The sequence below is a fragment of the Pygocentrus nattereri genome, chromosome 30 (assembly GCF_015220715.1).
Source record: "Pygocentrus nattereri isolate fPygNat1 chromosome 30, fPygNat1.pri, whole genome shotgun sequence".
Lineage (NCBI taxonomy): Eukaryota > Metazoa > Chordata > Actinopteri > Characiformes > Serrasalmidae > Pygocentrus > Pygocentrus nattereri.
In genome coordinates, this window is record NC_051240.1 from 5105075 (window position 1) to 5118471 (window position 13397).

At 39.5% G+C, this 13397-nt stretch overlaps 1 protein-coding gene across 4 annotated transcripts in view; it reads right to left on the minus strand.

The window, feature by feature from the left end:
* Positions 1–13397, minus strand: part of rab11fip4b (RAB11 family interacting protein 4 (class II) b) — a 77260-nt gene that overhangs the window by 8104 nt on the left and 55759 nt on the right. For all 4 annotated transcript variants that reach the window (XM_037536459.1, XM_037536460.1, XM_037536458.1 and 1 more), the window contains exons 6-11: positions 10163–10262; positions 8141–8244; positions 6402–6542; positions 5180–5261; positions 1551–1688; positions 312–470 (exon numbers count right to left, since the gene is read on the minus strand). In XM_037536459.1, coding sequence (XP_037392356.1) covers positions 312–470; positions 1551–1688; positions 5180–5261; positions 6402–6542; positions 8141–8244; positions 10163–10262 — 724 coding nt within the window. The remainder of the gene's footprint in view (positions 1–311; positions 471–1550; positions 1689–5179; positions 5262–6401; positions 6543–8140; positions 8245–10162; positions 10263–13397) is intronic.

A 13397-nucleotide genomic window follows, 5' to 3' on the forward strand; every position in this document is an offset into this window, starting at 1 on the left:
TCCAGGTGCCTCACCTGTCCGACCTATCCAGGTGCCTCACCTGTCCGACCTGTCCAGGTGCCTCACCTGTCCGACCTGTCCAGGTGCCTCACCTGTCCGACCTGTCCAGGTGCCTCACCTGTCCGACCTGTCCAGGTGCCTCACCTGTCTTATCCATATATGTGTTTCCCTTGTCTGACCTGTCCAGGAGTCCTGCCTGTCATACCCACCCATGTATTTCCCTTGTTTGACCTGTCTAGGTGTCTCACCTGTCTCACCCTTCACAAGTCTGATGTCTATGCCAGTGTTTGTCTCTGATTTGTGTGTCTCACCTGTTTGAGCCTCTTCACCTCCTGCTCGAGTTCGCTCTCTCGTGTGCGTGTGCTGAATTCTGATAGGCTGGTGGATGAGCTCCGGCCGCGCCCAACACGTTCCGCCTCCAGCTTAAACACCTGCAGGTGCTCCAGCTCCCGCCGCAAGTCCTCTATCAGCTACACACACACACACACACAAACATACAGCAGGAGAGATCAGGATACACATTTCGGAGTGCAGCCCTCGTGATCCTTCAATCTGTCCACACTTGTCCTCACACATTTACCCAGGATCCCCTCTTACCCCAAATGTAGTTTGCTAACCAAAACGTAGACGTTTGCTTTAGTTTAGCTCTGAAGCTACAGTGTGCCATAACAACGAAACCACATAAGCATCTTTTAGAGATCGCTGAACAACTCCACATGGTTTGAGGCGAGTGTGTGGTGATTTAGACGCACCGTTAGCATTATGCTAAATGGTGTATATATATGCTTCCATCACTTGTTAGCCTTTCATTAACTTTCTCAAAAACGTAATCAGCCCAGAAATGTGAAACAAAATGTGCAATAAGTTTTGTACAGGCCACATTTTATGTAAAATGTTTCTGCAATATGTTAAAATTTAGCGAATAAACATTAAGACATGCCAAAGTGTGTCTTTGTAGAGGAGGTGTTTACTTATTTTCAACTTGAAAAACAACAAATACATGCAATTTGACCAGGAGTGCGCAAACCTTGGCTTACAACTGTATTTATACCTTGGCTGAACAACTAACAGAGCCTTTTTAAATATATTTTGTATGGTTTTATACTTTCATTTACAAACTAATTTGTATTTTCCATTATTTTGAGCTAAAAATCAGTACTTAACCAAATGTCTTGATGAATATGATAAATTAAGTGATAAAAACTTAAATTTTAGTCATTTAGTTACCTTGATTTGTAATATTTCTATAATAATAAGGCAAGCTCAGAGAGCAACTGGGCCAGAGGAAATAAAAACAAATGACAGATGGACATTAATGGGTCAATTGAGAAGAAACAGTGAAAAAAAAAAAAGTAAAAAAAACAAAACAAACAATAGGCAAAATGTCCACTGAGGTTAAGCATGCTGGTGATGTCAACATCTAGTGGTGTGCATCTAATTGCTTTTGTGATCCACATGTGAAAGACGAAACCTTAAACTCTACTTAGTATCCGTGTTGGCTCTCTGTGATGTACTGCAATGAGAACGGACACTAGGTGGCGCTCTCTGACCTCCTGCATGGCGTCCTTCTCTCTCTGGTAGTCATTCCGGTTCTGCCTCAGCTTGTCCATCATCTTCTTGTACAGGTCCATCTCATCCTTCAGACGCAGGCTCGTGTCCTCCAGTTTGTCCGTCATTCGCTGCTTTTCCTACACAAAACACAACAGATACAAATATACAGCAAAAGTCAGAGACCCTTCAAAGCAGACATTTCTGAGGAGACATAATCCAGTCGCACAAGGAGAAAACCAACCCGAAAAGTGATTAAAAGCCGATTAAAATGCGATTCTTAAAACAACCTGGAAGACCCCAAAACTGTCCTCATCAGATAAACAGCACTTAAAGCTTTCATCTTTGAGAGGGAGGAGAAAATCCAGCTGCTTCAGATCTGAAAACATCCATAGGTGTTTCTGTCCACCCTTCCACTGTGAGAAGACCACTCGGCGCTGTGGGTCTGAAAGGATGTGTAGCTGTTCAAGAAGAACCTCACTGAGAAAAGGAGGCGGATACGTCAAACAAAGAAGCTGAACGATGGACTGACCGCCCCAGAGTCCAGACCTCAACACCACTGAATGAGTTTGATTACTTCAGAAAACGATCAACTATCTTCTAAGACTGAACTGTGGAGGTGTGTCTGCAGATTCTTTGAGAAACTGAAAGTGAGTCTCCTGAAAAGTATGGAAGCTGAAAAAAAAATCACTTTCTGTTAAATGTGTTTCTGCTTTTTTTAACCGCTATGCTGAGAAATAAAAAAATGTTCCTTATATATTTTTCCATAAACATCATCTTTAACTAAATATTAATAAATATTAATGTAATCAATTATTTAACGCAAAGATGTTTTTCACCTTATGTTTACTTATAATAACTGACTTGTCTTTTTCTGTACATTGGCAAAAACTAGACATTCAACATTTGTTTATTTATCCTATTTAGACTTATTTACACAACATTTTCAGTGGTGGACCATAACTAAGTAAATGTAATTCGTTACTGTACTTAAGTACTTTTTCGTGTATCTGTACTTTACTGACGTTTTTCCATTTTTGATGACTTTTGACTTTCACTCCTCTACATTTCAAAGTCAAATATCTCACTTTTTACTCCACCACATTTTGTGTAATCTGTCAATCCTTTTGTCTTGTGTGTATAAAAATGTAACAGGTCAAAACAAAAGAAGCGTGAGGCAAATACACTAATCACTTTGTTTTGAGCTGGTTTTGACCCGTTGGACACACCGACACAGTGCAAGCACACAGTTCATCAGTGCGGCAGTGTAAAATTCTGGGAGTGCCTATTCGACATAAATGATGAACTAACCTAACTTTGTGCAAATTTATACAAACACATTCATTTTATAGTAAATTTGTTTTGACTAATTTATGTTTATGAACAGAGGCCTACAGATGCAGCATAGTAAAGGAAACTCATTTGTGATCCTGAGTTTAAAGCCAGTTTTTATTAAAACTTGTAACCAAGTTGAATTAATTATTCTTTTAATACTTTACTTCTGATACTTAACTACATCTGGAGGCAGATGATCCGCTGTGGCGACCCCTGAAGGGAGCAGCCGAAAGAAGAAGACTTAAGTACATCTGAAGGCAAATACTTCTGTACTTTTACTCAAGTGGAGGTCTAAAGGGAGGACCTCCTACTTTCACTGGAGTAATATTTTACCTTCGGTCCATGATTTGTGTACTTCATCAACCACTGAACATTTTTAAAATATTTGTTATTATGTATGATTAATATAGACAAAACACTTTTTCTGTTTTAGGTCCAACTGACCTTTTCAACTCAAATCGCACTAAATGAGCAGTAAGTCCAGTAAAAAAGGCTTCATGATCCATAAATTATTTAAAAATGTTTTTCCTGTCATTTTAAACTATAAAATGGGTCAATCTGAGGGGGTTAAAGAGGGGTAAATAATGAAGGGGGAGTCTCTGAGTTTTACACAGAACTGTATAAGTGATGGTCCTAAACACACTGGAGATGTTAACTTTCCTGAATTTCTCCAGTTTGATTAATAAAAGATAAAGAATAATAAAAAAAAAAAGAATTTAGTATGCAACACTGCAAACATGACGCTAAAGTATTCGCTTAAAGCGCTTAGTATTCAGGGCAGAGGTTATAATACCTCACTGATGATTAATATGCAAGATGATGTTCATAATAGGCATGCGGTGTAAAAGCCTGTTCCGTTCTTCGACACGAGCAGAAAATAGAGCGCTGATGAGCGTGCACACGTGCACCGATCACATTTTAATGAAGAGCTGCATATATGTGTATGTGTGTCTGTGTGTTTGTGTGTACGTGTGCATGTGTGTGTGCGCACGTCAAGATAGCTAGCAATCATTAGCACCCCAACCCATTAAAGAAGTAATAAGTTCTGTACTTTTCTTTAGAGATATTTATGCACGGTTTCATTAAGGCTCTAATAGCAAAACTGAACTTTTTGTTTTTAACAAAATTTCTCTTCAATTGTGTAAATTCAATGCTAGCTAGGCTCCCCTTCACACAGCGCTCCCAGCTAGCATCTCCACCAAACTGCCGCTAACGCAACACAGCTGAACAGCTCAACACGGTTGGAGGAGAACACTAACTGCTAATTCTGCTAAGCCAGAGGTCACGCTATACAACTTTTACCCCAATTTTAGCCCTGATTCTCAGTCTGGCTGAGTCTCAGCTGGTCAGCTCTAGTCTGCAGATCTCTGGGTCAGTCCGAGTCGACAGGTGGAGAGAGAAACAAGTACTGTGTGAGGGGCGCAAACTCAGATTTTTGGCTTCCCGATTGCGTTTCAGAGTTCAAGAGTTTATCAAACATGTTTGAAATCTAGTTTAAACTGATCATCGACTCTGTGTGAACGGACTCATGCAACAGCCAATGAGTGCAAAAGAAGAAAACACAGCAAGTAAACAAAGACCAATAAAAAGAAGACAAGTGAAAAGTCTCTCAAGTGTGCAACGAAGCTTTTTAATGAGCTCAGTTTAAGGCATGAGCATGATCGATTCTATGTACATTAGTATGTTTTAGTTTTAAAACTGACCACATTTTTAAATTCATGAGCCACACAAACATTGTCTACTTGAGTTTGCTAGAGTTCAGTGAGCTCGGTCTCCATTTGATTCACATGTAGTGTACTCAAGGCTTAACAGATGCCCACATTGGCTTGCATTGTGGCGAGGGCCACTTGGGAGCCCCCATAAAGATTTCAAGCTCCAAGAAAAAGTTTCAGACTATTCTAAAGTGCTCTTTTACAACATACTTGAATCCAGGTTCAATGCCCTTTGAACAGGAATGTCTCTGTCCAGGACTTGCCCTGATCGTGCAGGATTTGGCTTGCCATGATGTCCAGTAATCCAAGCATTTGTATACAAAGATGGGTTTGAATAGTGTGTAGACCAATTATTTGGGAAAGGAGTGCTTTTAGTCACATGATTGGGCAATAGGCATAACAGCAACACCTCCACAAAGATGAAAGTGTGCCTCAAAAGAATAATCTAGCAGCTCCCATAGAATAATCATGCAACATCCCTTTTCCAAAACCGTACAGACTCAGAAAAGAGCACTGCAACATTATTTTCCATGATAATAATAATAATACCAGTTTGCAGTTCGTGGTTGTAAAAACGCACACACCTCGTCCAGTTTCTCCGTCTGAGATTTCAGCCTGTTCATGTTCAGCAGCAGGTCTGCATTCTCCACCTCAAGCTGCTGGACGCTGCAGACAAAACAAAAAACAACTTAAACACTCACAAAGAGGCAAACACGCACCAGGCCTCTACTCCACAAAACATGGTTTCTGGATTAGTTGAACTTTTACTGGCAACCAAGCTGAAACATTCTATGGAAATGTTTGTGTCCCTAGCATTTACAGATATGACACTCGAAATACATGCTGAGGTTACATTTAATTTGTATATATAAAAAACAAAAAATATATATTTTTAACAATTAAACCTTCTTCAGCCTCAATTTGGCATTATTGTTTTTTTAAACCAACCATATAGAATTCCAAGCACCACAGAAGTGCTCATCCTCAGTCATGTGTAAAGGCTGAGGCCATATTTTGAGGTAAAAAAAAGTTTTTCTGCAAGTTTAACTCCAATAATCTATACATGACTATGAAATATATGACTTAAATGACAAAGAAAACAAACACCAAATAAATATAATAAACATATAATGAAAGTTGTTGTCCCCAGGAGTCACTGGTGTTATAGGAGTGTCACTGGTGTTACTGTGTACTGTGGTTGGTTAGTGTAGTGGTTAACACCTCTGCCTTCTACGCTGTAGACTGGGGTTCAATCCACCTGGGTAAACACCCTACACTACACCAATAAGAGTCCTTGGGCAAGACTCCTAACACCACCTTGGCCTACCTGTGTAAAATGATCAAATTGTAAGTCTCTCTGGATAAGAGCGTCAGCCAAATGCCATAAATGTAATTAGCATCTATGAAGATGGACAATTGGTTTCTATTGCAGTTTTTGGCTGGGGGACATTCTTTTGTCCATGTTATGACGGGGAGTCGTAACAATTACATAACAATAATGTAAAAATGGGACAGTGTCAGAAACCACAAACAAATCTATTACCGATTATTTAAAAACCCAACATGGAGGCGAGTGTGTGTGAGCTTCCAAATTCTGCTTTGTTCTACTGAATTTTTTAGTTCGTTAAGTTCGTTAAGTGTTATAAATGCTCCGTGGCAGCCCGAGCTGAAAGTCTGACAGACGTAACAACACTAAGTAAGAGAGGCGGGATTTTCACACGTTTGCAAATGGTCCATGCTCCTCCTGCAGATGGAGGTTTCTGTGTGTGTGTGTGTGTGTGTGTGTGTGTGTGTGTGTGTGTGTACCGGTTGGTGAGCAGCTCTATCTGAGCGTTTCTGTCTCTCTCCAGTTTGCTGAACGCATCCCGGTGTTTCCGGCGCTCTACCTCCATCGTCAGCTCTGCTCGAGCCTCCTGCTCCTTCAGCAGCTCCTCCAGTTCATGAACCCTAAACACACCCACATTTGGCTGAGTTCCAGCAAACATCTGTCCTCAGAACAGCGTGTTAAACCAAAGTCACACCTAGAAAGCTTTCTTAATACTGAATGATCACAAGATACCCAACACGGCGAGAATTTCCAGTTCATTAGGCGAGTGAGTGTTATGAGGAAGAAATATCAGTAGCACTTCAGGGAACATGCTGATGATTAACTATCCAGCCACTTCACTCACTAAACAAAAGCATAACACATAAATGCAGCGCTCAAAAATAATGCTGGGACACTGTATACAAATATATATTTTATTTATTAAGCACTTTCGAGTAAAAATGCATTATTTATTCATTCTTATCCAACAGAAAAGTTACAACAAGCAGCATCAATGACCAGGTTTACTAACTAAACTGAAAACGATCCTGTAATTAACTGAAAACAGAAGTAAGGCAATTATAGGCACTAAAAAATATTACATCCCTGTCTTTTTGGTAGGTCACTATTTTGTTGCATCTCTTCTTTCAGGAAACAATCTGAAGCTGGCGTGTCAAACTCAACCACTAAAGGGGTTGGTTGTATTAAAAAATCCCAGCAAATTCGTAGGCCACATGTGTAACCGCTGGCCTATAGACTGTTGTTGGCAGAAGGGGGTCAGAACACACACTACAGTCGTGGCCAAAAGTTTTGAGACGCACACAAAATTTGGTTTTCAAAAAGTTTGCCACTTTAGTTTTTATGTTGGTAATTTGCATTAACTCAGGATTGTTATGAAGAGTGATCAGATGAACTCCAATCAATTACAAAGTCATTCCCTGCCATGAAAATCAACTTAATCCCAAAAACCTCATTTCCACTGCATTTCAGCCCTGCCACAAAACGACCTGCTAACTTCTCGTTAGCTCTTCCATGTTTCCTTCCTTCCTTCCTTTCTTCCCTGCTTCCGTGTTTCCTTTCTTCCTTCCTTGCTTCCGTGTGTCCTTACTTCTGTGTTGCCTTCCTTTCTTCCGTGTATCCTTCCATCCGTGTTTCCTTGCTTCCTTCCTTCCCCCTCAGTGTTCTTTCATTCATTCATTTCATTCATTCATCGTCTAAGCCGCTTATCCTCCTGGAGCACTGGGACAGGCTCCAACACCCCCCATGGATCCAGTTATTGTTCATACACTTCTAATTTTTTCGTTCAATCATGATGTGATTAATTGGCCAAGATTAACTTCCTCTATCTTTCAGAATGTTACTGAAATTTAGAGTCAAGCAAGAAAATGAAACATGAGAACTTGGATCAGTGTCCCAACATTTGTCGAAGTAAAACTGACAAAATCTGATATTACACAGTTATCGGATTATTAAATACATGTCAAGACACTCGCTGTCAGTACAAAATCATGTGCCCTCATACTATAATGAACATTTAATGATGAACAGACCCACAGGAACTGTCCAAAATAACTTGAAATAATATCGTACTAAATTAAGTTAGACTGAAAGTGAATAACATTTTTCCTTTTCTTGTAAAGTGATGATCAACATTTAAAATAAAATAAATATATAAATAAATATACTAACTGATAAAATGATAGAATAATTTCACAGCGTGTGTGTGGTGCTTGTTTACTTGTGCACTAGCTGGGTGTTCTCCTGCTTGAGTTTGGATTTCACATCACCGTTCGTTAAACACTCGTTCTCCAGCTCGCACAGCTTCTTCTCCAGCTGACTCACCTGAGCAGGTAGCAGGAAAAATATCAAGACATAATCTTTTCATGATAACAGAAAAGGAAATAGAACTGGCTGGATGGATAGAAGGATGCTTGTGCATTTTAACGTTCCCATTTTATCTCTATTTATCTTAAATGTGTAACATTTAGATCAGTAATCAATAATATCGGCATCTCTCAAGCCCTAGTGCAGATTTAACATCTTGGTTATCATTTTTAGTTCCTCAGCTTGCCACACTAACAGAACACTTCTGAAAAGGGCTATGAAGAACTTAAGATACTTCACAAAGTTCTTTGAGGAAATGTTTTCACCATCATGGTCTGAAACCTCTTCTTGGTTTAGTGTCTTAGGAAATTAATCAGTATGTACATGGTCATAAAATGTAATTGCCCGCATGCAAATCTTAGTTCATTAGTTCTTAGTTCAGTTCTTTTAATGAATGTAGGTGCTCACTAAACCTTTAAGTTACTCAAGGGCCCTGCTAGAAAACAAGAAGACTTTCAGTAACCCCGGAAATGTTAAATTAGTGTGAAAGTTCTCCTAGGAACCCTCAAAGGTGCTTTATCGCTCTGTCAAAAGAAAGCTCTTCCAGGATGCTAGAGCTGAATATTCATACTTGATGGACCCGAGTGAGGTAGTCAGAAATGTCTGCAAGAGCTTGTATATCACCAATCACATTACGTAGGAAGGTTTTTTGAGGCACCTAAATATATCTTATTTAGCTCTTTGTGCACCCTACTGGATAAAGGCACCTTTAGTTTTTACAGTGTAGAACAACATTAGGCTCATACCTGGACTCATTCAACTTAAAACGCCACCAAACAGGACAAATCTTGCTGCCTTGCGAGAGGAGACCAACATATTTCATTTTCATTCTCCTTTTAAATAGACCCCCAGAAATGTTGTAGACTGCAATAGTGCTGTTTTGAGCCTGAGAGTGAAGAAACTGTGCCAAAAGCTCCATCAGCACTTAGCTTCGTCTCCTGGCAGCCAAAAAAAACAAATGTGCCCTTATTTATTTGCAGAATTCTTTATTATATTACCATGAAGTCGGCTTAGACAGGACCAGCAGTAATGAGGAAGCACAGTTGAGCTGAATACTGTGAAAAAGTAGTGATTTCAGCCTTTAGCAGATCTCACTGATTTATCAGTCTACTCAGGCTTTAGTAGGAACTTCAGCATTTGTAAAGCAGTCATTTGAGGTTGTCTTTAGAACTTGTCTAACAAGTATGTTTTCTACATGCTGTGTACAGATTTTAAAATAGTTAATAGACAAGCACAACAAGCAGAAGTGGTATTTGTTTTGAAGATTATACGTTTTATTTATTTAGTGGGTAAGTGCTTTAGAGGTATTCTCCAAAAAATTCTGATTACTGAATTTACAACATGTAACTTGGACTGAATACAGATCATTTCTGTATTCTGAATATGTATTTCAATGCTTGTATTTTGACACATGCCAAACCTGTGAAGAAGCAGGAAATAAGGTGATTCATACTGGAATTATTCAGCAGACTTGGTAGATTCATACTGGACTAAAATCACAAAATCACCATCTCAGACAAAAGTAATCCAGCTCCAATAGGGCTCAATCCCAGATCAACCCTTCTGAGTAGAACTAGTTGTACAGAGAGACTTAATACAGATTAAATGTTCATAATCTTTATACGTGCTCAGAAAGAAATAGCCATTTCAGTTTTGAATTATAGTTTGTGATTATCATATTAAAGCTGAAATGACCTTGGCTTATGATAAATTGTTTTAATCAAACACTAGCAGTCTATGACGGGAGCTTAATGACACAAGGTCTTAAATTAGGTCTGACTGGCTATTCCGGACGGAGTGCAGACGGGTTAACTTTATCAGGCAGATTGGATTAAGGAGGTCAATTACACTGCATGTGGGTGTGGGTGTGTGTTACCTTCTCAGAGATGTCTGCATCCGAGGAGTCGATGCTGTCTCTGAACAAATCCTCCGTACTGCCGTTACTGCTGCTGAGGTTACTGTGGTGGAGCAGCTGCCTGTAAAACAAACCCACACAGCAGTGAGAACACACTCACATACACAAGCGCGCACACACACACACACACACACACACACACACACACACAGTGCAATGTATACAGAGACAGAATGAGGGGGGAAAGGAGTGAGAGAAGAAAGATTGAAAAGGGGGGAAAAGAAAGAGAGAGAAAGAAATAAAAGTGTAGACAGAGAAAATGAGAAAGAAAGAAAGAAAAGAAAAGAAAGAAAGAAAGAAAGACAGGAAAAAGTGCAAATGAAAAAGAAACAGAAAATGAAAGAGGAAGAAGATGGGGAAAAGAAGAGATACTACGGGAAAGAAGAGATACTACTATGGAGAGAGAGGAAGAGAAAATAGAGAAAGAGTGAGAAAGAGGGAATGAAAAGACAGCGTGAGGGAAAGAGAAAGAAGTAACGGAGTGAAAAGAGTGAGAGAGAAAGAGAGGGAGAGAAGAGAAGAAAGGGAAAGCAAAAGAACAAGAGAGAAAGAATGAAACAGCAAAAGAAAGAGAGAGAGAGAAACAGAAAGATGGAAAGAGCGAGAGTGACAGAGAGAGAGAGAGAGAAAGACATACATACTGCATCAAATCCTGAAACGGGCCGCGAATGCATATAGATCACATCCCAACAGCGACGTATTTCTCAATAGAATGTGTTAGATGTGTTACTGCATTGAAACTACATTACCCACAATGCACCACATCTGCATTAGCACTAACTGAGCTCTATTCTACAACTGAGTGTTTGGAGTCAGACTGCATTGCAGGAGAGATGTGACTGTGCGGAGTCCAGCTTAAAGCTACACAGACACACTGCTCCCCTGTCCTACTTGCCTCAGCCCCTCCCACACACACACACACACACACACACACACACACACACACACACACACACACACACACAGCCAGTTAAAGTGACGGGATTCCATTATCAATATTACAACTATTGGGTGTGAGAAGATCTGCAGCGACACCCCCCCCCCAAACACCCCTGCCCCCCCACCCCCCAATACACACACTCACATACACTCACACACACATTCACGGCCAGTAAAAGTGACAGGATTCCATTATCAATATTACAACTATTGGATCTCATCACGTCCCAGAGAATCTCTACACACACACACACACACACACACACACACACACACACACACTGCAGTGTTAAACAGTGCATATCTGTCTCCTGAATTCTTACTGTTAAAGGAACGTGACACCCACAGAGGTCACAGAGACAAAGTACACTCTGCGACACACACAACTGCAGTCTGAGTCTGAATCCGTGTTCTGCATAATGCTGCTTTTACACACTGCTGTTGAAAAACACTGCGCCTCATAACAGCCGATGGTGGCAGGAAGCCATGTACATGTTACCATGGTGATGGTGCTAGCCACTATTTTATTTGAATACACTAATGTTTCCAATCCTGTATTTTCGATGAAGTTCAGTAGTTGCTGTACATGAACGAGTTCATCTGGACTTTCATCGCTTGCAGTTGGAAATACTGGGTCCGGATTCACGAAAGTGTCTTAAGAAAGTAAATCTGTATTATTTCTTAACTTCATTCATAGGAAAATTGTTATGAGAAATTGTTATTCATCAAATAACTGCTTCAGTATTTTCTTAAGAATAGCTCTAAGAAGAAGTGATATTCTTGAAAACATTGTTCTTAAATGTTTTCTTAACCTTACGTTAGCCTCACACTTGTCTTACGCCGTGTAAGGCGACGAGGTGAGCATCTAATATCATCTCTGATGCTGCATCTGCTGCTCCTCATTCTTGTCCGTCACCCCACAGCTATCATACTTTCCAATGAGGATTTGTTCCTGTTGGCTCTTTGTTCCACCATCACCTCTAATTCTTGTTTGCTATTTTTTAAACACTTAGTTTGATGTTTTTCCTCCATTTTGCTCCTCTGAGTGGATTAAACTAAATAACGGAAATAACCGTTAATACACATTCACAATGTACCTCGTGTGTGTAATGCAACGTAGCATATACCAGAAAAAAATAATATTCTTAAGAAAATAATTACGATTGTCTTCAGAGAATATTTGAGAACTTCTAAAGCTTTTTTTTCTGAGAACTGCATCCAAGAACATTCTTATGAACTTCGTGGTGGTTTGTCTTAAGAACCTTCGCAAGTTTTTTCTTAAGAAAGCTTTTGTGAATCCGGTCCCAGAACGTTGGGGTGCAGAACATCATGCTTATTGCTGCAGCCAGAGGAACGCTGCCGCTCACAGGGGCAAAATTATTTCCATAGCCGCTGCAATTTAAACAAAGCAATATTATTTTTTTTGGTTTGCTGTCGTTCGTCTACCATCGAGCATGAAAACGTAGCATCAGACGTGAAAAAAATGTTTTGTTTTTTTTTTAAACGTTGTGCCATTTTAACTGAAAAATACGAACATACATCATCTAGAAGATGAAGGATATTAAAGTTCTTCGTTTTGTCAACCAACGCTTTAAAAGTGTTTTGCTGCTTTCTTATTTCCGGTACCACTGTCTGATTTCACACATGCGCAGACTGAGAAGTCTGAAAGAAATCAGAGTAAGAGTTTACATGCGCTGAGAAATCTGATCACTGAGCTAAAATCCAGCCTCATCATTTCGTAATCGGATTTCTAAGAAATCGGAGAATGGTGTTTACATCACCACTTGAATAATCGGATGACTGCAGAAATCCGATTATGATCAGATTATTGAGTGCACGTAAACACGCTCATTTCTACTTATTCTAAATATAAATACTAAATAAATAAATAAATAAACGCTTTGAGGTGGCAAAATGTGTGGAAAATTGAACTCTAGATGAAAGTTTCTCTTATTGCGGCTGAATGCTGTTATCAGGACAATTTTCACGGTACTGTGAATTAAATTACACGCTTTAAAAAAGATGATTCTTCTAGGGGTCTTTAACAAAGGTAATGGTTCTATGTAGAGCCACGGCTGCTATATAGAATCATTTGCATGTTTTTTGCATGGTAAAAATGTTCTTCAGATTGATGGAGAATGTGTTGAATTACCTTTTAGAAAATGGTTCTACAGTCTTAAAAAGATGGCTCTTCTTCTATACAGATGACTGTATAAACCTGTTTAAAACCTGGTTCTATACAGAACCACAAACTCTC